This window comes from Apodemus sylvaticus, chromosome 19 (assembly GCF_947179515.1).
Source record: "Apodemus sylvaticus chromosome 19, mApoSyl1.1, whole genome shotgun sequence".
Classification (NCBI taxonomy): Eukaryota; Metazoa; Chordata; class Mammalia; order Rodentia; family Muridae; genus Apodemus; species Apodemus sylvaticus.
The window spans coordinates 29,953,858-29,981,739 of NC_067490.1; the positions used below are offsets into that span (position 1 = coordinate 29,953,858).

The 27,882-nt window shown below is 38.5% G+C and overlaps 1 protein-coding gene across 2 annotated transcripts; it reads right to left on the minus strand.

Annotated features, from left to right (window-relative positions):
• On the minus strand, positions 1 to 27,101 carry Hsf2 (heat shock transcription factor 2). 2 transcript variants are annotated; one of them, XM_052164016.1, is made up of 13 exons: positions 26,891 to 27,101; positions 17,272 to 17,380; positions 16,996 to 17,123; positions 15,766 to 15,890; positions 13,905 to 13,980; positions 11,557 to 11,618; positions 10,195 to 10,282; positions 8,128 to 8,276; positions 7,471 to 7,704; positions 6,748 to 6,853; positions 3,776 to 3,829; positions 1,343 to 1,427; positions 1 to 961 (listed from the first exon to the last, which is right to left on the minus strand). In XM_052164016.1, the coding sequence occupies exons 1-13, from the start codon at positions 26,981 to 26,983 to the stop codon at positions 666 to 668; spliced, it is 1,605 nt and encodes a 534-aa protein (XP_052019976.1). In that variant the 5' UTR covers positions 26,984 to 27,101; the 3' UTR covers positions 1 to 665. The 2 variants fall into 2 exon arrangements, with proteins under 2 accessions (XP_052019976.1, XP_052019977.1); XM_052164017.1 differs by lacking the exon at positions 3,776 to 3,829.
• Positions 27,102 to 27,882: the final 781 nt, after the last annotated feature.

Sequence of the window (27,882 nt, forward strand, 5' to 3'; positions counted from 1 at the left end):
TAATAGTCCTCGACACTCATCATATTTATTTTACTAAATACCATGGTTCAAAAGAACACAAACCAGAAAACATACATAAACTACTCTAAATAGGTGGGGCTAGCCACACCCAGTCTCCACAGTCTATGTGTATGGGACTAGTACCACAGAGTGATTACTTGAGTACACTTTGCCTTTTCTGTTAACATGAATAAATTTCTCTGAACATAAAAAAATTTCTCTGAACCAACAAAGACATGAAATATTACAAGATACAGGCACTTTATGTTCCCAGTTTTAGAAATAAGCCAAGTGAAAAATATTTAATAAAAAGCAACTGGGCCAGAGTTTTCTACTTTAGTTCTAAACACTTAAACTCAATTGAAAATAAAGTTTAGCTGGGATTAATGGTCATATTTGTAGAAAAAAAATCCAATTACAACCAGAGAAAATGGCCATTTGAATTCAACTTAAGCTATGCCAGCAATGTGCATTAAAATGTGTACGCCTGGGCAGCCGAGGACCATCCGGAAGCTTTGAGAGTATGCTTAGTGAGAAAAGCAGGAGGTGCTTTTATTCCACAGTATCTGATTAAACAAAAAGTAATTACAAAACAAAGTACCAAATGATACTTTAAAATAAATACTTCATCATTTTGATGAATATATACAGTGTCCACCCGGAGCTTAACTGTCTAGAAGTGGCATGTCACTATCCAGAGGCGCGGGAGCCAGTTCACACAAGTAGAAGAGTGTGGCTTCACTGGCTTCCGCTTCCGTGAGAGGCTCCAGGCGGACAAGCTTACTCTGGGTTGGCTCTGGATCCAGGCTGCTATCCAGGAGCTCATCAACTTCTATGGGTTTATCTGCGGAAGGTACAGCTTCTGATGATGCAGTTGTACTCCCCTGTTCAAGAGCAGATGCAGAGTTCCCATCAAGGAATGCGAGAAGTGGAAAGGCAGTATACTGGATAAGTTGTTTATCTATAAAGATCAGAAAAAAAAATACATTTATAAACCCAAATAAGAAATTACATATTTTATGTCAACAATTTAACTGAGATTCTACTTTCAATGTTAAATTAAGGGGAAATGTTTCAAACTCTAAGGACCCTTACTTTACTGTAAGTTTTAAGTACTAGGAGCTTGAGATACCACCCACAGAGCCTAGTCAGCTCCCTCACTTGTTCTACGGATTTGTGTAGCACTGGGACTGGGCCCAGAGCTCTCTACACACACACTATTCCAGAGGCTGGTCCATCCAGCTGCTGAATATGACAGTTTTTTCCATGGTTCGCATTAAATTCTATACTGAAATTCTTAAAAGAAAAAACCTAAAGAAATTAAGACTACTTCCATTCCTACCTGGTTTGGATTTAGATTTTCTTCCCTCTTCTGAAACTTGTTGAACAACGCTGCTCTTGGTAGCTTCTAATCCCTTATTCTCAGACTAAAAAAGAAATATGTAAAATTTCTATTTTACATTCCTTAAAAGTATCAAATAATTAAAAACTGATAAAATAACTTCAACACATCTGAAATATATTTGAAAGGGAAACATCAGAAAAGATGAACCAGAAGAGAAATCTCACTGGAATCAGGCAGACCAGCTAAGAAACTTGTCCTCAAGGGCCAGAATAAAGTTCCCAAAGTAGGACAAGGGAAGGGCATTTCACTAACAGGTCATTCCCTAATGACAGACAGCTGTCAGACAGGAGTAAATCAGACAGGTGCTTTCACATGCTAGTGAAGATATAATCCACATTTTAAACAGTTTTGATTAGAAATGCATCACCCGCTGCTCTTCTCATGAACAGGGCAGCCTACAGAGATGAACGTGCCCAGGTTGCCAGGAATGACGTGGGACGCCTCTCAGAAGTGTCCCTGTTCTTGGAAGCCTCGACTGTGATGGTGTCTCTTTTTGTCCTTTCTGCCCCTCCTTAGATCTTGTCCTTCATCTTGGTCGGTCGGTTCCTCAGCTGCCGTCTTCCTTCCCTCAGATGCCTGCCGTGTGGCATGGACTCCACGATGCTGCTGACATGCAGTGAGCTGGACAGTGCCCGAACTCTGCGGGGCAGGCGACCAGGCTCCACTGTCTCAGGTACCACCAACTCTCGCATCCCTACGTGTTGCTGTCGTATGTATAGAATACTGAACGTCTGTAAATCCTATAGTCCTCTGACAGCTGTCAGAAAGTGAAGCACTAAAAGTTTCAAGATCCCAGAAAGATGATGACCCCAAGATGAAAAGTAATCATTCCAAATTAAGAAAAAAAAATTCATCATTTAGAAGTTATAATATATAAGTGTTAATACAGTTTTATAAATCTTAAAATAGGGATTTCCCAAGAATGACACAGTCGATATTCTAAACATGAGAACCAAGACTATGAATGCATTTTTCCCATGTATATTCTTGTTCATTACTAGTGGCCACTCTGCTGCACTATAAGGTACCTGGACTAAGAAAATATTGATACATATTATATATGCTTGTCATGATCAAAAGAGATAAAAATACCAATAATTTCAAGTCTCAGAAATGTAATAAAGCATCACCCTTAAATATATTTTTATAAGATCAGAAAGCAATATGTAATTTTTTGTGTTTACTGGTATTTTAGAAAATTCTTAAGTTATTGGTTTCTAGAACAAAGAGCATCATCAAAGAACAATGAGTCAGTTTTCGTAATAAACAGCAAGCATATTCACGAAATTAAAGTGTGATGTGACTCAATATAATGACAAAATCTTACACTATGAACGCAGTTAAATGATAGTGAAATTCAGCATACTGCTTATTTATTTCAATAGTCTATCAAAACACAGCCATACATTCTTTTAAGCATTATCCGTATTTGCTTAATCTATAATTATAGCATTCACTGTTGGGACATACAGCTTATAAAACCAAAAATATTTGTTTGGCCATAAAGTTTTGCATCAGCCAAGGCGAACTTTCACTGGCCAGACCATCTCTTCAAACATGACAGGAAATTCTGACTCTTCAACCATATAATCCTTCACATTTACTTCTCTTCAACCATATAATCCTTCACATTTACTTGAGATTTATTTTTAGATTACAAAGGACAAGCATGTAAGTGACTTCACTAATCCAGAAATTGACCTTAATTTATTTTGTAACTAATACAAAATAAGGATTAAACTATCTGGTATACATATTAGATACAGGAGTAAATGAGGACAATTAAGCTATACAAAAGTAACAAGTATTTTATAAGCATCTGCCATTACAGACTGCCCTTAAGAATCTCCTGTCCACTTGCTAAGTTCAACTGGATCCTAATTGTTGAAAAAAATTCATACAGCTTAAAACAGGGAAAATAAAGATGCCCCTACCTAGAAAAATTGACCTTGGCTTTACTTACTGCTTTAAATGCTAACAAAGTGAAGGAACTTACAGAGGTAATAGGGACCAGTGATTTTCAACTTAAATTGAGAAACTGTAGAAAGAAAAAATACACAATGCAAAAATTCTATTTTAAAGAAATATCTGAACCAGCCGAAAGCCGAGGCTTGGTGATTTGCCAGAACTCAGAGGCTGGTTTCATACTGAGAATGAATCCCACATGTGCCAGGAGAACTGGACAAAGAAAGACTAACCCCATAACCAACTGCTAATTTTCCATCTAGTATTGTACTATCTCAATCACACATTAGGTAAGAATATGAAATGTTTTCTGTAATTGAGAGTGATACTGCTTTCTATGTATGTTTAACAGGACTTTCATATTTGTATAGCTATGGGTCCTGGGCAACATGGATTAAAACTTACTTTTGTATTATTGATGTAATCTGTGGGATTCATCTGCACAGAACTAGTGAAAAGCTGAAAAGATCAAACAAGAAAGATGATAAGTTTAAAAAATATTGTAAAAGATTTGTGTGTTAAAAATTGTTATACAATCATGATGAATGAAGAGATGTCACTCCTACATGAGGAAGTTTCCAGATTCAATCAAGTTTGGAAAAGCAAGAAAGCAGAAAGAAAAACAAAGGCAGAGCAAGCTGGCCCATGAGCTATGAGCTAGATGCAATTTCATCTTGTAAGTTTCTCCACAGTGGGATAGTTACCCATAATTCTTATCCATTCATTAATCTCCACTCAATTTAATATCTTTTTTTTTCTCTCTCTAAATGTTTGTTTGTTCTTAGCCAAACATAGCAACAAAGTCCCATGTCCTGACGGCTAAGCATTTATTGAATACCTACTTCCTGATTACATGACAAATTCATCAAGTCTACTGACAGTGGAACCTAGCATTCATATCAAGTAGGGTCTCTGACAATAAGGCAGACCTACTTTATTTCTTACATAGCAAAGGAAGTTAATAAATGCTAAGATGATGCCAATGAGCTGTACTCACAGTCTAGCTAATTTATAAATGCAAGTTTCAAGTCATAAGCTTCAAACTCCTAGCAAATCCCTCCCATGGGGTAAAGCTTGTAAGAAATCACAGCATTTATTTCTGCTCTCTAGGAGCTTACAATCTAAAAGATGAGATGGACATTAAATACCCAACTTACACCCATATGCACTCCAGTTTTATAATTCTAGAGCTTAGAAGAACTAAGGAGTTTGGAGACCCAGAAGAGAAGGCACAAACACAGGCAGGCACAGGATGAAACAAGAAAGCTTGGTGCTACGCATCACCAACCCGAGAGAACACTAGGAATTGGGAAGACAGGCCAGTGCTTAGGAATAACAACACCAAGAAGGTAGAGCACGGTCTAGAGATGGTTAAGACCAAACCACTAACTTACACAGTTATATACAATAGTTAAAAGCAAAACCAAAGCCGATAAAGCCATGACCAGGCCCCATCCAATGAGGCTTAGTGCAGACCCCTGAGAACAATCTGAGCACTGAACCAGACCGCAGGTTTGCACTGGAAGACAATGAGCAAAGCAAGAAAACAACAAAATGCAGAGGTTAGTTCCTTCTGCTTCCGGTCTCTTTGGACACGGGCTCCTTCCTTTAAAGACCAAACAGCTGACACAGAAGCATCCTTGGCTCTCATTCTGTTCCCTGCTTTTCTTGTCACCCACTGGGCACTGGAGAGAACAGAGCTCAAATCCTTGGTGGCAGCTGACTACCATGTGTATGCTGATTCAGCCTGTTACTACTTCAGAGAACTCCGACACAATCCCATACTTAGAGACAGGTGATACCTGACTGAGGCCAGCAATGCAAGCAAGCTTCCTTCTTTTTTTTTTTTTTTTGCTTCAGCATCCTTTTCAGACATGGAAAGTAGATGGGGCAAAATATACACAACCAATGCACATATAAGGAACGGATGCAACTTAAGTTCTATGGCCTGATGCCCTGCTGCTGATTCCACCCTGATACAGACCTGACCATTATAAAGTGCAGCCAGAATTCTCAGGGTTTGTATCTAGAGCATCTTCAGTATTTCAGAGAATAGGTAAGCCAGGGCTAGACTGTAATCTTTATGATACTTCAATCTAATCATGGGTGATAGAAGTCTTAGAGGAGAGAAGTGAAAATACAAAATTAGGGTCGTTTTTCAATGTTATTTTGAAAAACAGTACCTGATAAGAAAAGCAAAGTGAGTGCTATATACATGAGCTCTGCTCCTCTTCAGAGGCCAGTGGGTGACATAAAAAAGAAGGACATGAAATGGAAAGAGAGCTAAAGATACTTCTATGACAGCTGTGGTCTTTAAAGAAAGGAGTCCATGTCTAAAGAGACTGGAAGCAGAAGAGGAAAATGCTATTAATGGGTACATAGTTTCAAGGATAAACAACATTTGGGCGCTGAATTTAAATAATATAAGGACTTGTAGATAAAGCAGGATATGCTAAATGCAGAGTTAGAATAGACAAACACAGACACACACACAGACACAGGCACACACACACAGACACACACACACACACACAAACAGGATGCCCAGTTTGGCAGCCCTGGAACATCCTGAGGTACTCTCAGCAAGTATGGAGGTTTGAATAACAATTTAGTAAATGTTCAAAGTGGAACTGAAATGACCCAAAAACCACACTGCACAGACAACACTGGAGTTCAGTTCACACAGCTGGGGACAAAGACTAAGACAGAGAATCAGACTGGACATTAAAAATATACCAAATAAAATGAAATGTATTTGCTAGAAAAACATTAATTTCCTAAATATTAAGAAATGTCTTTATGGGGGGCTGGAGAGATGGCTCAGCAGTTAAGAGCACTGACAACTCTTCTGAAGGTTTTGAGTTCAAATCCCAGCAACCACATGGTGGCTCACAACCATTCATAATGAGACCTGATACCCTCTTCTGGTGAGTCTGAAGATAGCTATAGTTTACTTACATATAACAATAAACGAATCTTTAAATCGAAGGAAGGAAGGAAGGAAGGAAGGAAGGAAGGAAGGAAGGAAGGAAGGAAGGAAGGAAGGAAGGAAGGAAGGAAGAAATGTCTTTATTCTATTACCACTTCTATTACTAGTTTCCAAAGATCTTTATTCGATTTATCCTAGAGAAAAATGTACACACAGTAACACAACAGCAAGTACAGACTAAACCCACACTCTGTGGCATGTTGTTATAGGAGCAACTGCTCCTCAGAGGCAGACAGCGACCACACATCAGTGTCCTGTACCCGTCTGCCTATTCTTCCTATTAAATCATCAAGTAAACTACAGGAAGTGTTGAATACAAAGGGTATTGATTTTATATGACACACGTTAAGTACACAAACCACCAGTAAACAGTATCCAAAATACCTACATCAACCAGAAGATCTGGGTCTATGCTGAACTGTCTTCCTGAGAGCATAGCTTGGAAGTCCTCTAAACTGCAATCAATACTGTCAAGGTAATCCAACAGCTCAACCCTAAAGAAAAAAAGTAAGTTTCATATTCATTAGATATTCTCATTCTTATATTTAAAACCACTGTTGGTAACCTAACTAGAGCTACAAAATAATCTTTGGTAGTCCTTAACAGTTCTTAAGACATCCCATTTAAGATCTGGAATTTCTGAACGTTGACAAACTCATAACCTTTACACAATTTATTACTTTCAGAAAAGATGTGCTGCAACGATAGTGTACTTTACCTTTTCTTCCATACTACCTCACTAATACTCCAAATAATCAAATTACTTCTACACTATAAATTACTGCATTTTAATAAAATGTGTCCCTTAATAGAAACTATACCACTATATACAACTGGTAGTAAAAATCAAGAATATCTTATAGTTAAAACAAAAGTTTCATTTTAAAAATCTAAAGAATTGCTCACCAAAGATCCAATACTCATTGAATAATTAAGTCTCATTCACTAGAGAGTTCACCTTTGATCAACAAAAAGGGTCTACATCTAAAAGGAAGTTTACTGTGCCACCTAAGCCACTACTGTTACTTGAAATTTATAGAAATGTAAATATTACTTTAGGTTTATTGAACCGAGTGTTAGGAAGTCAAGTGACACATCTGTGAACACTCACTTTCCTAACAGGTTAATGTTGTCATTGAGAACAGAGTCCATCATTGTCACAGGGTCTTCTGAGGTCACACTGGAGGAGCCGTTTAGCTGGACGGCAGTGGACATCAGTGGGCTGCTGCCGGCACTCCCCAGGCGTAAGGACTCTCTGGCGGGTGGGCTCTGCTCTGTACTCTGAATGACAGGGGCATACTCATCCTCGTTGTCATCTTCAACAATGACAATGTCAGGATACTGGCTACAGCCAGATCAGCAAGATGAGAAAAAAAAAAAAAGACAAAACAAAATCATTATAGCTTTAGACATGGTAAACTGATTTTCATTCTCCAGAGAATCACCAAATCTATTCAAAGGTTTCCTTTTCTGGACTAAGTAGCTTAAGCACAAACCTTGACAATTAGTAAGATAGAAAACCACAGAAAACTAAGAAAAAAGGTTTAACTCCAAATAAAAGTCATCAAGTTTCATTCTTTTTTTTTTTTAAGTGAGATTTATCTGGTTTAATAATTCCAAATATGAAAAAGATTAGTACTTCAAACCAAACATGAGAAAAGGATTAGTTTAAAAAAACAAAAAACAAACAAACAAACAAAGGGCTTTTCTATTATTTCATAAGAAAACTGGCCTATATTTTCCCAAATTTTATCACATGATTCCTTACTTGGAGGGATCAACTACAACATCCTCATTTGTTTCTGGAATAACTGGAATATTTTCTTCATCCACATTATCATCAGTAACATCATAAATAATTATGTCATCTGAAATCCGTTCTCTTGACTTTAAACCTTCAGTTCTGCTGTGTGGAACCTAAAGAATCAGGAGAAAACAAAAACATATGGACTACCACAAAATATATCAGTAAAAAAAAAAAAAAAAAAAAGACTCATCCTATTTACTAAATGTTGAGGATTCAATAGTAAACAAAACAGCATTGTCCTCAATCCTTCTGGGACTTACATTCTAATGACTTATAATATCATTTATTAATGACTTATAATATCACAGAGCTATTAAGTATATTCCCATATTCTACTTAACAAATTACTTTACTGTAAGAAACCCTAAAAATGAATGACATGTCCAACGTGTGTTTTTCCATAAAGATGTTCAAATTCTAAAGTATATTTTAATAGATAAACAATGAACAAGTCTAGGTCTTCAGAAATTTCAATCACAATCACACAGCCACTGCACTGGTAGTGACTGTTCTACCTGAACCTGCTGTGTACTCATTAAAGACATTCACTGAGAGAAATACAGCACTTCAACAATTCCATAGTGAGAGGCCACTGCTATCTCACCAGCAGCTGGTTTGTTTTAATGCTACTACGATGTAGACACACAGGTCTGATGGTGCAGGCCTGCAATCCAAGTACTCAAGAGGCTGACACAGGACAATGTCCCGTCCATATGCCTGCCTGGGCTAGCGTGTGCTCAACAGCAGCCTAGACAGCTTGATGGACTCCATTACAAAACGAAAACAGGTAGCCGGGGACAGAATTCAGTGTTCAATGCTTGTCTAGCAAGCAATGGTGTCTAGGATTGATACCCAGTAATACCAAAGAAATAAAATAAAATGTATGGATACATTCAGGACAGTTACATTAAGAAGTCCAATTCTCTAAATCAACCAAGTCAATATTATAATGCAAAAAAAAAATTTAAGTTTCAACAATAGCTGATGCAGGTAAGAGAAGTAAAATGTTTTAAATATATAAATTCTAGTTAAACAAAATTCTAAAACATATGAAACTTTAAAAATATATAAATTTCAGTTAAACTAAAACAAACTTTCATCTACTTTATATAAGCTTTCAATCCAACACTCACACTACACAGGTTTACAATATATATATATATATATTTACTTGGTTTAGAAAGAGAAACGGGCCAAACACTGAGATATGATAAAGTTAACACTGTCCCGGGGGTAAAATAAACACATGGAACTTTAACAGTTCAACAGTTAATCTGACATAGTATCTGAAAATTCTAACAGTTCAAAATAACAACAGTAATTTAGTAGGACAGCATTTGCCTTGCTGTTCAAAAACTCAGTTCTGATCTCTAGTACATCAAAAAAGAAAAAGAAAAAAGATTACCAATGAAAGAGAGAGCAGTATTATAAAAAAAAAAGGCTCAAGTAGTTTGACGGTAGACTAATGTACAATTAGATTAAGACTGACAAATCTATAGCAAAAACAAAATCATGCACAAATATTTTGAAATTGCTAGAGAAAAGCACTCTAGTGGGCACGTAGTTATCATAGAAGATGAAAAAAAAGTAGCAGAATATTCCATAATCATGGTACACTATGATGACATCACTCTTCACCTTACACAGCATCACAAAAACTACATTTCTCAATTCCAAAAACAAAAAAGGCCACACTGCTGAGGTAGAGCTCCCCGGCAAACATCAAGCAGTACACAGTCCACAGTACTGAAACATCATCTCTATCGTGTTTAGATATATGCAAAATAACAGTAATATTTCTGAATTCACCACATAAACCACCATGGCAGTGACAACCAGGGAGCTTGGAACTAAGCAACTGTAATGATGGTTCTTAGAATACTCCAAAGCAAATAATGAAAATATCATGATGTAGCAGCTGGGAATGAGCACTTACATTATTATTCATTAAACGTCTTTGACTGCATGAAACACTGCCACAATAAAATTTAGTTTGAGACTATAAATATAAAATACATTAAAATTTACTTTATGATGGTGATTATCAGTTGGTTCTTTGACTATGTGCTGAAATAGATTCTTCTTTGGGGCTCCATTTGTGTTTAGAAGTAGAGGCCTGTAAATAATAAGTGTAATATTGTTTTAATTCCACTCCAAAAATGAAAGAATAAAAGGTTTCTAATAATTTACTTATATACTTACTTCAAGAGTGAATGAAAGTTTTCAGTAAGGATACATTAGAAATTCTTTATAACTATTCAACTCCATAAAAAGTATTCCTAGTTTTTAATAAAGTAGTATCACAGAATAAAAGGCAATAGAACTAAAGCCACAGACTTTTATTTGTAAACTGTCAAACCTTAGCCTTCTAGCTCATCCTTTCCCCTTCCATCTATGCCTTTGGTCAGCTATCCTTCTAGTTCAGATGTGACATTGGCATCAATAGCTAATATTTACATGCATTACAACCTATCATTAAGGTTTTAAATTACCAAGTCTACTAAACTTAAAATAAACCAAATAATAATTTGATTCTCTCCCTCCCTCACAACATTATTTTTGAAGAGTTCCCCTCACTGGGACCTCCTAATGCTACTTTAAACTGTTAACATGAATGAAAAAGCAGTAGCATCTTTGTAGACTGCCCTATCCTTCCTTCTTCCACACATAAGCAGGAGCTGAGCATGCTGGTGCCTGTCTGCAACCCCAGTATTCAGGAAGCAGACTAGGAAGATGGTGAGTTGGAGGCCATGCCCAGTAAGACCCTCTCTGAAGGAAGGAAAGTTGGAGGAGGGACAATAGACCATCACAAGGATGACAATGAGAGGATAGACATCCAAAACATATAATCTAATTATGGTGATACTGCATAAATGGAAAATCCACTTATACTTATGTGATGGGCCCTGGTAACTAAGGGCCTAGGAGCTGAAACTCTCTGAGCCCTTTTAGCTTTATGATTAAACTACCGCATATACAAAATTATTAAGGATATTATATATAATTACGTTCAGACTGCATGCACACAAAACACAAAAATTTGAACTCAGACATAAATTTTATCACAGGTAATTCATAGGTTAGTAAATATCCCAATTTGAAAAAAAAAGAACTCAACTATTTCTACTCTCCTAAGTATTGTGGAAGGGTGCGCGCTCTGTTCAGATTACTCTTGAAACACTAACATAATTATCTCAACTATTTCTACTGTCCTACATATTGTGGAAGGGGACTCACCCTGTTCAGATCACTCTTGAAACGCTAACATAATTTAACAAGGTGACTCACCCTGTTCAGATAGTGTTTCTTTGGCACTAGGCATACACTCAGCAAATAGGTATTCATGATTTAACACTAAAATGTTTATAAGCCAAAACTCAAAAAACTTACCTTTTACGTTTTAAACTCACAAGTTGATTATTCTGAACCAATGTAACAATAAACTGGACAATCTGAGAGGAAAATGTAAATAAAATTCTTTCATCAAAGACTGCAAAAAAAAAAACTTTGCAAATTATATTAAATCACATTAGTTACTACCCAGCTGTCTTCAAGCAGTGTGCTCAATAAATGATTCTAAAACACACACAAATAATGCTAAGCCATTACATTTTCCACAATCTTAACATATGAGATTTACTCTTTCAGGAAGACAGCACTGTGATGGTGTTTGACAAACATTTTCTAACAAGGTAATATAATTAGAAGCACAGGAGTTACTAACCAGAACAGATCATAAAGTTCAGGATTGAAAGAGTGTACTGGCCAGTTTATCATCCATGGAAGTGTACCCAAGCAATAGACATAGTAAATCTTAAATACCTGCTAAATTTAGAGGAAACTTTAATAAACAAATAGACCATTCTTATTTTATGGGCTTGTTTCTTTATGTAAGCCACATGGCTAGCTGCGCTGATCATGTATCTTTTTAGACATTTAATCTTCAACCTCACTACAAAACTGCTCCCATCTGAATTCTGATGGAAGACTGTCGCAGGATTTTCTGTTTCCAATTACATTAGTGCAGAGGAGGTCTGTGATTGGACAAGGAAAAGTGGGCAGAGCTAAGAGTGGCAGAGAGAGGGAGCATGCCAGAAGGTAAGGAGGAGGAACCAAGATGGCTTCAGATGTGTACCTGTGTAGCATTTAGCCACAAGAAGCTAAGATTTTCACAAGGTTAGAAATATTGGGATAAAGCTTTTATTATTATCATTTGGCTCTGAAATGACTGTATTGGTATCTTGTAAATTGTGATTTTATTGTAACATAAATCTGGTTGGATAATTAAGCTTTATGAGTCATGATTTTACCAGGTAATTAGGTGTTGAGGTGGCAGATTGTGGGGTGTGCGCAGCATTGCATGGAAGCGAGAGGTACTCGGGACCACTGCCGCTGGAGAGACGGTTCAGCTGGAGAGTTGACAGGCTGGCAGGACCGTCGGAGAGCAAGGATCATGCCAAGCAGGGCCCCAGAAGGACATAGTGCTGTGGCCCACCAGTGTCAGTACTAGAGCGGGACCCTGGCCCAGCAGGGCTGGAGAGTTGGCGGGTGGATTTTCTAATATTTCCCACAACAGAGGTCAGCATGGTATGTGTTAACTAGGTGTTTAGGAACCTTCTAGGTGACCTTTATGACAGCCACTGTGGCTTACGGTATGACTTGAAATTTTATTGCCAGCTTCCTACCATAGGTGCCAAGTAGAAGTGAAGGCCATGCGTAAGAATGACCAAAGTGTTCTGGGTCTGAAAAAGGCCAAAGCAGCTGGAGGACTGTTCAGACTCTGTAGGGTTTTATATGCTTTATGAAATGTAATTACACGATTAAAATAGAATATATCAACTAAGTCTATTATATCATACATCATACTCAAGCATCAAAGTTGAACAGGAAACGTGCTGGTCAAAAACTGAAGTCCTGTTGTAACTTCACTAATTTCTTTGTTTTTGAAAAAAGAAAGTACAGTTTAAGTAGTTAATATTTAACCAAAATGCTGTCTTATGAAAAATAGCAACAGTCTTTTCATCAAGTACAAAATTAAGAAGATCACCTGTTATTTTAACTCTCCTTAACAATTAAGGCCATGCATTAGAACTGTGTACAGAAGTTTAAAAAAAAACAAAAACAAACCATACTTGAATGAAACACTGAGGATTGAATTAAAGTATATTTAGCCTTAATGTTATTTTACTTTATAACATGAGAATATGAGTGTACTGTTTTGATCATAGGCCACATGTGACAAAACTGTTCTTCATCTCTGCCCCAAGGCTGGCTCACTACACCCAAGCCCTGTCAGTCATCAACTTATTTTTAGCTCAAGTGCCTTTTCAGGCAAGAACAAGATTCATCACTCCCTGCCTGCCTTCAAAAGAACCTGTTGCTATGAGCCTAGTTTACTCATAAGCAAAAAATAGATCCCTTTATGGCTCTCATGTTTCTTAATAACAAATGGAAGCTGGAATGTAAAGATGAAATGACAAGGACACAATGCCGTGGAAGATTCCAAGTCCTCCTTTGATTCAGCTCAGTATGCTGACCTTATTTTATTACTTTAACTACTTATATACTAAGTCCATTATAGCATACACTGAAAAAAGCGCTGCTGAACTTCTAGTTGGGTCAAATGACTTAAAAATTAACTCTACCTCACACAGTAAAAAGCAACAAGAAAAAGTCCACAGAACAGTCGCACACAAACAAGCCAACGCAGAGCACGGGACAAGCTGGACACGCCTCACCTTTCGGATAACCTGCTGCTGCTGTGCGTGCTTCGCTCTTAGTTCTGACACCTCCTTCCAAAGGGATTCGTTCTCACTGTATTAACATTTATTAAAAGCCAAACAAGAAAGACTGGGTCAGAAGATCAAGCCTTAATAGTCTTTAATCAACAAAGTCAGAGAACTTGAACTCAGAGGGGAGAGGAGGCAGGCAGAGGTAGGAGAACTACAGGTTCAAGACAAACTTAGGCTAAACAGTGAGACCTTGTTCAAAGAAACAATACTGATAACTACAGTATGTCTCCTGCATCATTTCTTTTTAACTATATTATCTACTAGTCACAACAACGCAAGGGGAGAAGACACATATTTACATGTATATAGTAGTAGGTAGCTTACTCCTTTTGATAACTAGGTATGTTACTATTTGCTTAAACATATGCTAAGTTTCAATAGGATTATCTTCAGACTTTGTAAACTGCTTCAGGAAACAAAGGCAAGTAACACAGACCAGCATTTGATGTTCTCCAGGCACTGTGATATTATCTTACATGTATGATTCACTAAACATCCATAAACACAGCAAGAAAAGAACCATGTTCTCCATTGCATAGATGGGGACACTGAAGCACAGAAACGGAAGAGCCGTGCCCCTATATCACCGAGTTCAATCCACAACTACTAGAGTACCACGGAAGTCTGATGAGCCTGCAGTTACCTGAAGGCCTGTCTCAGACCCTCTGAGGAGGCAAAGGAGTACCTCCAAGTGCGTTAGTGGAGATTCAGTAAGTTAGCCAACAGTCTTTTTTTCCACTTCTTTCTTGCCTTGTAAAACTTAAGTTATAATACGTAAACATTAGCAGAGTTAATACAGAAGGATAATCCAACTATCAAATACTTATATGAAAAAAGTTATCTTCCTTAATCTGTACTATTATTTAAAAATAGATGGCAAGTTCACATCCATAGGTATTAGAAATGGAAATTGTTTTAAGTACTTTATAATCACTGTTTTCAAAAATCACAGTTAAGACTGCTGCTAGCTGCCTACTGACAAAAGATGGTTATTACTAAGATGAGTTAAAGAATGATCAAATGATCCAATTCTTGAATTAGGTTAAAGGACACTGCTGACAGAAGACAAATAGAGCAAATAACACAGCGAGTTAGATAAAATTGCAAAGTTTAAGGCCTTTTCAAACAAGGAATCAAAGTCCAAAATCACTCATCATGAATATATTTGAACTAAAAACTAACGGCAAAAATGTAAGACAGAATGTGTAAAATAACTATTCTCAGGCTCTTGTAATCAAGGGAAAATGCCAGATATGTAAGAATAAAACACACCTGATCTATATACATTATTAGTATGGCAGTTACAAAAATATTACAAATAATGCAGTGAAAACAAGTAAAACATGCTTTTGAAGATAAGTTTGTAGAGCCCTCTCCTGCCTCTCTGGGTAGTACCAAGTAAGGCAACTCTTGTGCGTACTGCTTTATTCTTATTTCCCATGCCCTACTTTTTCTTAAGCCACAGCAAGACATACATTTTAACAAAGTCATTTATGTAAGAAGACCATATGAAAACTACTCTATAATTTACTACACTATCTTAAAGATCATAAACAAGACCAGCTTCATGCTAGATTTATATATTCTTTTGACAAGCTTAATTAAAACTTATTAGGACAAAGTCTACAGCTAAAACTAAAAGTAAAGCGAACTAACATTTACAGGCAAAACAAACAAACAAACAAGCAACCATATTGATCTTGGCTGCTGAAGACTACTGCTTAAAACTCCAGAGAATCTCCAAACCCCAACACATATGTCCCACCCTCCATAATATTAGGATTATATTTGCAAACAGTATTCTTACCTTTTTAATTCTGAAAGCCTGGACTCAATAGTTTCTTGTTTTATTTGAACCTTCTGAGCACTACTAATAATTTTTGTTAAATCTTCCTGACGAATTTTATTTTCCTCTGGTTTTGAAGATGAAACCTTTCAAAATACATATTTAGAAAATTAAATATATACTAAGCCCTCATGATTGTAAATAAAAACTTCCTGTTGTAAAAAGTCTCTGTAGCTTATTAGAGAAGTGAGATGATTACAAATTTCTAGTTAAATTCTAAAACAAGAATACACTTCACAGTTCAATACAAAAGAAAGCAAGGAATGATCACTATATTTTCCCTAGCTTACTTAGGAGTAAGCCATCTCATTATTATGGGATAAGCAGAAATATGAAAGTCTTTGTTTATTCCCTTTGCCAAATTCCTTATCATTTCCAAGCCTCTTTATTATTCATATTCCACATCCATATTCATATTGAAAGTACGCAGTGACACAGTTACACGGCAGGTAACTTTCTTCCATGGACTCTTCATCTTTTGTTATTATTTTGCAGAACTTAGGACTGAAGTGCGTGTTAGACGAGACTTACATCTTTCAGCCACTGAGATATATATGCATTCCTTTCCCCCTTTCACCACCACCTCCCACTTGCTGGTGATGGGATTGAAGCCAGGGTTTTCAGGGTGCTAGCCAAGTGTCCTTCTAATGGACTAGATCCCTGGTATATCTACCCACCTTTTATGGCTTTGTAAAGATTTCATTTCAGCAGAAGATACGTGGTTTTGATTTTTCCCCTCAGGCAGCTCAGGAGTACGCACCCCTATGCATAGCCCCCTCTGGCTCAACCCGGTAAATGGTTCCCTTTCCACTCTCAGCACCACTGAGCTTAGAAAATACGTGATGGGAAGAGTCAGATGACTCATCAGTGCTTTGTTAGCCTAGTTTGTCTCAATAAGGAACAGTGCTGTATTTCAGTATGTTCCTTCTCATTATTTATGTATTTGTTATTATTGGGGGTTACTGAGACGAGGTCTCAATACATAATCAAGGCTCGGCTGGAACTCACTATTTAGTCCAAGATGGACTCAAACTCTCCGCAATCCTCCTGCTTCTGTGTCCCAAGTGCTGGGATTACAGGTGTGTATCACCACACGAGGCTTTTTCTGTACACTTAATTTAAATTCAGTGGCTTAAAAAAAAGTCATGCCTCACATCCATGACATAGTTCATGTCAGCAATGGAAACTCACCTTCCTTTTAATGTTCTCCAACAAGTCATCCTGGCCTTGTTTGAAATAAGGATGTTGAAATTCAACAGGGCCATCTCTTTCTTGTTTGACAATTCCAGATTCGATATGTACTACTTTTCGGAAGCCATCTGACCAAGATTCAAATTTACATGACTAACATTAGACAAGTCAAAAATCAATGAAGTTTATACAGAAATACACTATTATTTTAATGAGAAGAGCTGGCTTATCGGTGGCCGCTAGCAGCTCTCCAGGCAAACCACTGGTCATACTCACACATATTTAGTTGTCTCACAAAGCTCGCCATGTTATTGTGTTTGAAGTACTTGGGAAGAATTTCCTTTGCAAATCTTTGCTCATCCAAGACCAGAAAACTTTGTCCATTCTAAAAATCAAACAAAACCCAAAAATGTGAATTAGTTAAGGTCCTCTGACAAAAATCTAAGTCAGCTCTGGTAAGTGTTCGTAGATACCTCCAGACCAACACTCTTCCTGATAATGGAAAAACAGAACAAATTAACTATAAAAGACTCTACAATTACAAGCCAAATTACAAGAATGTTTTTCAACTTCAGCTTCAACCCAAAAGCTTCATCATATGCTATGATGAAATAGTCAAAGAATTTCTATTAGGAAAGCAAAAGGCCTAATATGTTAGCCAGTACCTATTAAATTATTTTAAAGCTAAAATAGACAAAAGTAAATTGGTAAATCACTATTTTACCACTACCTATAACATATGTAACTACATTTTAGTACACAGAACTGAAAAACTATAAAAGAATTCAGACAGTTTTCTGGTTACAAGATTAATTCAGTAGAGTGTGGTACAGGGACCTGAATTTAGAGCTATGCAAGCACTTATCTACTAAAAAATATATCTAGCCTACTTTTTAATTTCTATAAAAAGATATTTTAATTATAGGTTAAGTATTTTGCCTGCCTGTATGTATGTATGTATGTATGTATGTATGTATGTATGTAGACCACGTATATGTCCTGCCATCCTTGGAGGTGAAAAGAATGTTTCAGATAACCTAGAACTGAAGTTACATACATGTATGCCAGCCTGTGAATGTTAGGATCCAAAGTGCTCTTAACCACTATGTCATCTCTCCAGCCCTTAGTTTTTGTGACTGGCTTCAATTTGGTAACATTCATGACTCAGCCTACGAGGAGAGGAGCTTCAACAGGATGCAGCACCACCACCATCAGGCCCGGCTGGTTTCCAGATTAGCGTTAAAAGTCACTAAGTGTTTTTCATCCAAAAACATTAAAACAATTAGAGGCTTAGTAACAAAGCTACAATAATCAAAACACCATGACTGTTTTGATTATTTGAACTGGAGGAAGCCAGAACAACAGAAAAAACAAACAAAACAGCCCAGTAATAAAGTCTGTCAAAGAATTTTCTAGTTTCATGGCAACTCAATGGGAAAATGGCAAGTCTTTGGAAAATGATATTGAAAAAACAAGAAACACATACATAAAAAAATACAGCTAAAGTCTTACCTTTCATCATTTACAAAATTTAACGCAAAATAAATCAAAAACCTAAACCCATTCATATCAAAGTCCTAAGTCTTATGACAAAAAAAATTCATGATCTCTTGATAACATAGCGAAATCAGAAATATCGAGTTTAAAAAGTATTGTATGTAGGACATCAGCAAGAATGAAAAGACACACACAAGGCTGGGAAAGCTGACTGTAAATCATATACGTGACATACGTGTGCCGCACATTCACAATGGATATACACCTTCTACAATCCAAACGATAAAGAAGCTCATTGATAAGCCAGGACTTTAAGCAGCATTTCCCACAGATTCATAAACTGCTAACAAACACGTGAAAGATGCCCCACATGGACCCATCGTGGACCCGTCGTGAGGGCACTGGGACTGAAACAGGAAGGTAACTTCCCGGCAACTCACGAAGGCTTTTATCAAAAACATGGTGAAGGTGTGATGGAATCTGAACCATTATGAATTGCTAGCGGAATAGAGTACAGCTCTTGTGGAACAATAGTACAAAGGTTGCTAAAAACAAACACAAAAATGAAGTAATTACTAAATCAGTCAATAATTCCTATTCTGTATAAACACTGTAAGACAGAAAAAGAACCCTGAAGAGATATGGGTACCATATGATCCCTGTAATATAAGTCACAAAGCCAAAAAGTAAAAGCAACTTAAGTGTCCATCACTGGATCAATGGATAAACAAAATGTGGTATACCCATACAATGAAATAATCAGATTCCTTTGACACATTTTACAAAATGTATGAACGTTATGGACATTATGCTATGTGAAAAAAAGCCAGTCCAAAAGCAATATATATACTATATGATTCCATTTACATAAATAATTTTCAAAAGCCCATTTCCTAGGTTGAAGAGGTGACTGCTGCTGCTACATTCTGTAGCTGTTTGAATGTACGTGGCTCATAGACTTGAGTGATCGGGCCCCCAGTTGATGGAACTGTTTGGGAAGGATTAGAATGTGTGGCCCTGTTAGAGGGGTTTATCACTAGAGACCAGTTTTCAGGTTTCAAAATCTATGCCACTTAGCTCGCCCTGCCTCTGGCTTATAGATTAGATGTAAACTCCGGCCCACTACTCCGATGCCACACCTGTCTGCTTGCCAGGATCCCCATCCTCAAGGTCATGTACTCACCTTAACTGTAAGCCTCAAAAAGACTCACTGCATAACAGCAATAGAAGTTAAGGCACAATTTCAGTTTGAAAAGATTAACTATAGTGTAACTGAAGTGTACACTTAAAAATAGCTAAAATGATTAATTTGATGTCATTGGTAAAATGTGTTATTTTACAACAAAGCAAAACAAAAACAAACAAAATCTCCACAAAGGTGGCACCATTAATCATCCAGAAAAGGAGGACTACTTAAGAAAGATGCTGAACAATAAATAAAAAAGCCAGACAGATCCATCAAACCACCAAATTAAAAAAAAGTTTATTTCACATAGACTTATGACAGAGAAAAGAAAAAGCACATTTATCTTCATAAAACATGAAAGACAATTTGAAATTGCAATAGAGTAAAATGGCCCAATAATAAATTATCAAAACACAAAGGACCTTTAACTATCAAGATAAAAGGATCTAAGGAAAACAAATTTAGCACTGTAAAGGCGCTCATTCTTCTTTCCCTTAACCAACGCATTAAGCTGTCTTAACTTTAAATTATTTTAATTTTCAAGAGTTTTAAAGATGATGAAATGCAATTACAACAAATGGTAGGTAATTAAATACTATATGAAATTGCTATAATAACAATACAAATTTTCCACAGAACACTAAGTTATGTACCTAATAACAGAAGAGGCTTTAGAATTCACTAATTACTATGCAGAAATAGAAATTAAAGCAAGCCTTTTTGAGATAATACTTTCTATTTACTCCACTGATAACCTCTAAGAATGGTAATAGTCTCTTTAAAAAGTGAAGTAACTGAATGTCTCATGCACAAGTATCAAGAAAAAAAGTTGATTTTATGTCTTTGGGAAGCAATGTATACAATCTTTGGTTAAATTACCAACATCTTGTTTTCTTATAACTCATAAATTATTTATATACACCAGAAATTTTAAACATTGATAGCAGTGCGAGAACTTACTTCTATGATCTCATTCTCGCGATTACTCATTTTCCCAGTTCCTTCAAGTCTAAGTAATTGGCCTTTCCTTATCTCTATTTAAATACCAAATCATTTAGTTCCTTTTTGTAGGGGGTGGTTCTGAGGCTTTGACAATAAATCTGCATATGAAGGCTGAAGGTACAGTTCCCCAACAGGTTCTTTATCAATCAATAAAGCTGCCAGCAGCCAAAGGTTGGGTGGAAAAGGTGGAACTTCCAGGTTCCCTCAGGCAGGCTAGTAGACTCAGGAAGAGGAGAATTTGCAGAGCTTCAGAGGGAGTCACCAGCTATGTGAGTTCTTGGGTTGAGTGGCCATTGGCTGCTTCCCCACGGTGGCGTAACTAAGCAGAGGGCAGATGTAGGCAGGCAATATAAGCTAAGGGCAGATTCAGAGTGTTGAGCAAGGAGCAAAGGAAAGGGCACACTAGCTGGGGAGACTTAGAAGAGCCCAGCCACTGGCCCATAAGGCAGGTTAAAAATGAGTAAGGAGTGTGTGTTTTTTTTAATCCTCGGATCTGAGGTAGCCCCTGGGCAGGTGCATTCGACTCAGCAGGAATTCAAATCAGTGTGAACAAAACACCTTTTTGTCTTTGTCTTCCCAAGTACTTTCTTTTAACCACATGACTTTATCCTCAAAGGCTCTACAGGACCCCCAATGCCAAAGTTGGACTTAATGACCTACTGACTGCTTCCATTGGGATGTCTTGGGAGTACAGAAGCCATGCAGTTCAGAAATATTTCTGTTCCTAGTAGTGCATATCTCCCCTTAGGATACTAGGTATATGCACAAAACTAAAGGTGGCTAACTAAATGTAAGCAAAATAAAACAATTCTCAAATATGGGTTGGTATACCTTCTCCAAAATGTTTGAGATCAGAAGAGTTTCAATCATTTGTAAAACCTTTTCAGTTCAACTGCCATATTCCAAAAATACCTAATTAGTTTATTATATATGGATCAGTTCAGGTTCCAGAGAAGGCATCCTTGTTCCACACTACAGTGATCTCTTTTAATTTCAAACCAAAAATGTGACCATACAGAGAATCTGCACCTAACATGCCTCCTAATCCTCCACTATGTCCCACAAGCCAAATCTGAGTGAGACCCTCCTTCTGACTTTCTCCCCCCTCTTCCTTCTAGAGGTGTGGAAGTGAAAGATGGTACTGATGAGAATGAATCCAGTCTAAGCATGCCATACAAGCTCCTTTGGTACTGAGCTATATGCCCCTCCCCATGAGCCACTGCTAATTCTATTCAGTCTCTACCCCAGTGAATTCCCCACCAATCTCTGAAGCTTTGCCTACAATAGGTATCCAATCAAAGAACTTCTCTCACCACTACTGCAACTAGTCTGAAAAACTGTGATCATCTCTCACTTTCTGACACAGAAAGGTCCTTAAAGGTCTGCATTTGCCTACCACAACCTCATCTTTCTAAAGACAGGACAACCACAAATCTGTCTGCTTCCCCCAGAAGGGCACAGTGCAAGTCTTTTCAACACTCTTGCCTCGCCCATCCTTTCTAACCACCCTGGTCTCTACTTAAATGCTCCTTTAGACTGGTCTTTCCCTTACCTTTCCTAAACTCTCCAGAGTTCCCACTCAGCTTATGTGCCAAGCTGTCAACTTGTTGTAAATTCAGCCATACTGTTTAATCTGCAAACCAGAGTCTCTTACATATCTTTTCTGGTCATAATCTAACCCTTGCGTCAGTAGGGGACACTAGTAATAAATTCAGATGGGTTCTTCTTGGTTCCAGTGTGTTTGGAAGAGTCTTCTGTAATGCAAACAGGCTCATGTATAGTTAAGAGGAGCTAAAACAGCATCTTTTCTGGCACCCCCTGTCGCTTGGGAGGTTTCAAAGCCATGTTTCTAAGAAGGCACTTCTCATTGTTTTCTGTGATGCTCTAACATAGAGAATGGCAAACTTTTCTCAAAATCAAATCAGTATTTCTGACTTGCTAATCCCCAAAACCGATAAACCTACTTCTATCCAAAAATCAGCTAGGACAGTAAGTAAACATATTTGGGCCTAAGGCTAACGATGTGGCTTAAAGGCAAAGTGGCTGCTTATCATTCCCAGCACCACAAACATAGTAGTACAAACAAATGGGCATGGGCGTGTCCCAATTAAACTATATTCCTCAGACAGCTGACAGTGTTGGCTAGGTTTTGGGATTTTTTATTTATTTTGACAGGGGAGCCTCAATTGAGAAAATGCCCTCGAATGACCTCTAGGCAAGTTTGTTCTGCATTTTCTTGGTTGACCTTTGAAATAGAAGGGTCCAGTTTACTGAGGACAATGCCTTTCCTCGGCAGACAGCAGGATAAGGAAGCCACAGGGTGTGGAGCAGGCCAGTAAGCCATGTTTCTGTAGGGCTTCAGCCTCAGTTCCTACCCCAGGTGCCTGCCTGTGTTCCTGTGCACATCCCACAATGGCCCAGCACCTGGGATACAGAAGCCAAACAAATCCTCTCCCTAAGTTACCTTTGATCATCACAGCAATAGACACCAACTAAAGAAACAAGCCTGTAAGCTGGTCAATCAACCCCTCTGTTTTGTAGATTTCCAGTTACATTCCAACTGCATCACCTAAGTGACTGTTTTTGTCACTCAGTAACACATGAACATACTTTCCCCCAAGGTTTGCATCTTAGTCTTATGAGAAAGGATCTTATCTCTCAACAGTGGCTGCTCTTCCTAACTAGTCTTATACTCATTTGAGTTTGCTATTTCCATACGCTTAATGTAGTAGGTAATTCTATTAAACTTCTGCTGTTGAAAGTAGATCACTTATATGTGGCTACATCTTCATTGCAAATACTGTGTTTACCCTGCTTTCTTTTCTTTCTTTTTAAATATTTATTTTATGTATATGAGTACGCTGTGGCTGTACAGATGGTTGTGAGCTGGGAATGTGGCTGCTGGGAATTGAATTCATGACCTATGACCTCTGCTCAGGCCACGCTTGCTCCAGCCCAAAGATTTATTTATTGGTATATGCAAGTACACTGCAGCTGTCTTCAGACACCAGAAGAGGGCATCAGATCTCATTACAGATGGTTGTGAGCCACCATGTGGTTGCTGGGATTTGAACTCAGGATCTTCGGAAGAACAGTCAGTGCTCTTAACCACTGAGCCATTTCTCCAGTCTGATTTATTTTCTTTTTGTGTACTTATTACCACCCAAGATTTCATTATTTTTTTTCATAGAGCTTCACTTAGAAAATGTTTATAAAAATAAAAGCTCTTTTTTTTGTCCATAAGAATTTCTATCTAACTTTCATAACCTCTTTTCTGTATCAAGTTTCTCAAGTTGTTTCCATGATAAACATGTTCTCTCTTTGGGACGGTGTTACATTAAAACATCCTCAGGGGGTCGAAAAGTATTACCTCTGTCCTAGATTCTATTTTACCAAAGCAAAAAACCGAAAACAAAACAAAACAAACGAACAGCTATTTAAAACAACAAAACCATAAAAGAATCTTTGTTGGGGAGGACTGAAATAAAAGCATAAAAAAAAAATATATAGTCTGGATATACCTACTATTCCGACTTGATAACTCATTCAATGTAATTTTTATAGCACAGACTATTATATTTTTGTATTAAAGGATAATCAGAATATTCTTTTTTTTATTTTGTCACAAACAAATTTCTAGGAAAAGTGAACTTATACAGGCCTGTAGGATGATTGAGTCAAGCTTTCCAGGATACAGGTAAAAAGGTTTCTTCCCTTGTTTTACACTCAAGCTAAAGGAGTGTAGAAGAGGATAGCGGTTGCATCAATGTTTGCTTAGTCCCCAGAGCTTCTGCTTTTGAAAGCCCTTAGAGTGATAGCAACTGAGTCAGTGTAAATGCTAAAAATCACCTCTATAATTCAATACAAATTTAAAGGAAGTTAGGCACACAAATAGAAGCTTTTAGAAGACCACAGCAGGCTGTAAGAAAGCTCAGCAGTTAAGAGTTACTGCTGAGAGAGAACCCCAGTATGGTGCCTACCACTCAGGTGGGTAGGCTCCTAACAGTCCAAAGTCCAAGGCTTGGAAGTCTGCCTCCCTCTTCTGCTCTCATTTAAATATGCATATGCACACACAGACAAGGACACGATTAAAAATAAAATCTTTTAAAAAAGAGAGAAAAAAAAAAGACTTATTTTGATTTTCCATCAACATCAGCTTAAAATTGTACCTTTGAGTATTGGCATCCCAAATAGTATTCCATCTTGGGTGTCCAACCTTTGACAATACAATATGACTTTGTCATCTACAAATGTTTTGGGCCACAGTGACAGCTATCTCAGAAGGCCTGTTACTCCATTCCAGTCAAACCTATTACATTTTGTAGCAGTTTCAGTGACTCAAACATGAAGGCACCACCAATTGGGTCTCTAGAACCAATACCCCATGACTTTACACTTTGACTGTCCTATTGGGGTATTAGAAATGGGCAGTTAAAAATATAAACTGAGATTTAATACAATAAATAAAAGCAATTAAGTCCCTTGTTTCATTTCCAATTAATAAGATTTCACACTTATGCACTAGTTTAAATTCTCCACAGTCCGTACCAATCAAAAGCAAAAAAGTTATTAAAATGTTTTGGCCAATTTGAAGTTATCAGGCCACTTATACAATACTGTTTAATTAGAACCAACTGCCAATACATTTGTGTAGACCTTTTAGACAGTCCAAATAAACGGCCTAAGCTCAAGTTCAATCAACTCGGCTTGGTTGGGGGAAAGAATATATTTCAGTCCAGTTTCTAATGTTAAAAGACAGCTGAGAAGCAGTCTGGACTGATCCAGCCTCGTCAACCTTTAATCCTTCTGACTGATGAAAAGCATGAGCAGTCTGTTTATTTTAAGTTCCTGCTGGTAGCCGCCTTTCTTATTTTCACTCCTTTGTACCAATGTATCAAATTAATCAATTGCTTAGTCTAAGCAACCAGCAGGGGTTGGGGTGGGGGTGGGGCACCTGTGTGACAATACACAGGAAAATTAAATCCTAGAAATTTTTTAAAAAATTGGCACTAATATTCAGCAAAATTGAATGATATTGTTGTCCAAATACCAGGTATATTCTATTGCTGTTACCTATTAAAAGCACGCAAGGGTAAAAACTAGTTTTAACAACAGAAAAGACCACAAAGAAACGGAGGAGATAACATTTATTTGACAGGTAGCTACGTATTTCCCACTTACTCATCTCAAAAACTGTGAACCTGAAAATACCCCGAATAAGTCATCAACTCCAGTAAGGAGGAGCCAATTCCTTTCATGAAGTGATTTCGAACAATCCAAGAATTGCGCGTCTAGTAAAGCAAAGGCACAAGTGATGTAAATAATCGCTCTGCAAAGAATCTTTGTGTGGAACTGGGAGGGAGGGGGTCTTGGGTCACCTAGGCAACGCATCCATCTAACGTAACGCATAACTTAGACCAGGCAAGATACCCGGCTTGATTAAGGTCATCTTTATTTATAAGGAGAATCTGGATCAAACTGATCAAGGCAACCACATACTACTCTGCCACCAACTATTCTGTGAAATTTAACGACTCGTTTTTTAAACTCCAAGCTAAGCTTGGTCTACAGGCACTTTTACTAGAATCATTATTTTAAAGAAACGATTAAACAATTGTTTGGAGGATCCAGAATCCAAACAATAACTGGGAAATTTCTATGTTAAAACTACATAAATAAAATATATAAATAAAATTAAAAAGCTCACGGCGGTCAGAGCGGTCTGAGTCTGCACATTTTCCCATTACCATCATAAAAGATCCCAGACGCGGGGGCAAGCAATCCCTGCGGAGGTGATTTCTTTAGATAACACCCCATGCTCGCCCGCTAACCCGCTAGCCCGCTCGCTCACCCGCCCGGGGCTCCGCAACCTCCGCGCCCCGCGGCGAGCAGACGACGGAGGATGAGTGTGCAGAACGCGCGGCCGGAGCCGGTTCCGAGCTCCCGGGGGGAGCGGCGGGACCGTTACCAGGGCGCCCCTCCCCCACGGCGCGCGGCTGGAGGCGAACGGAGCCTGCGGGGCCCGGCTCGCGGTGCACACAAAGCCGGGGGTCCGCGCGAGGTGGGGAGGCCGCGCGCCGCCGCAGGCCGCGGGAGCCGCCGAGCCGAGCCGAGCCCAGCCCAGTCCAGCATTGCCCACCCGAGCCGAGCCGAGCCGAGCCGAGTCGGTTCGACAAGGGGGACCCGAGGCCACCGCGTCCCCGCCCGTACCTGGCTCCAGGTGATGAACTCGTTGGTGTGGGTTTCCTCCACAAGCGTCCACAGCTTGCTGAGGAAAGCCGGCACGTTAGAATTCTGCTTCATTGTTAGCTGGGCGCAGGGATTCCGAATTCTACTACCGAACGCGGAGGTCGCGGCGACGGCGGCGGCGGCAGCGGCGGTGGCAGCAGCTGCTGCTCCCGGGAATGCACAGCACGCAGGCGCGGCGGGTCCCGGGCTCCGCCCCCTCGGCGCCGCGGGGCGCGCAGTGAAGGCGGGGAGACCCCGCGGCCGCACGTGATGGACAAGGCTTCGGGCTCCTCCCCTGCGCTCTGCTCCCGCGCCCGGCCTCGGCGAGTCCAATCCGAGCCGTCGGGTGCACCACGGAGCAAAGCGATTGGATCTGCCGCGGGAGGGGGTGGGTTCAGGAGTGGTTCAGCCTTCTCTGCTACCTTTTCGGCAGGATCCTTGGTTAAGGGAATGATATTGGATCCAGCGAAATCTTATTTAGTGGATTCACACGGAAAGAGTTTGGGTGCACCGGCTGGCGCTGGCAGAGTGCAGAAATGCTCAAGGGCAGTTGATTCATAAGTTTGGCCGGCGAAGAGTAATTTGCTCCAGTCTAAAGGAAGGAATACATCACATGGGGCAGGGAGCTATTTGTGAGCAAGATGTGCTAGGCCCCTGGTTGAAACTATCTAAAAGATAATGAGCTTTTTTAATATACATTTTTCATTGGAAGAAAATGGCTCATTTAAAGAACCTGTTATCAAAACCTGAAGCATCAATAATAGCTCCCTATTTGCGAAGTACTTGCTATTATATATATACGATTAGAAGCCAGCATCTGTTAAGAGCATCTTACCCGGTGTTCTCAATTCAGTAAACCCAGTTCAAAACCAACTAGTCTAGATTTGGAGTGTCTTGAGTCAAAAATAATTGTTCTGCAAGTACCTCACACAAGTTTTCTCTGGCAAAATGTGATTTGGAACTGTTTCTTTAGC

Bases quoted from the DNA above. Each gene is read 5' to 3' on its own strand.
- Hsf2 (XM_052164016.1), bottom strand. From the start codon at position 26,983: ATGAAGCAGAATTCTAACGTGCCGGCTTTCCTCAGCAAGCTGTGGACG. The intron at 17,381-26,890 runs GTACGGGCGGGG...TTTGATTTTTAG, and splicing joins AGTTCATCACCTGGAGCCAG to AATGGACAAAGTTTTCTGGT. The intron at 3,830-6,747 runs GTAGGTATTTTG...TGATCTTTTCAG, and splicing joins ACCCAGATCTTCTGGTTGAT to CTTTTCACTAGTTCTGTGCA.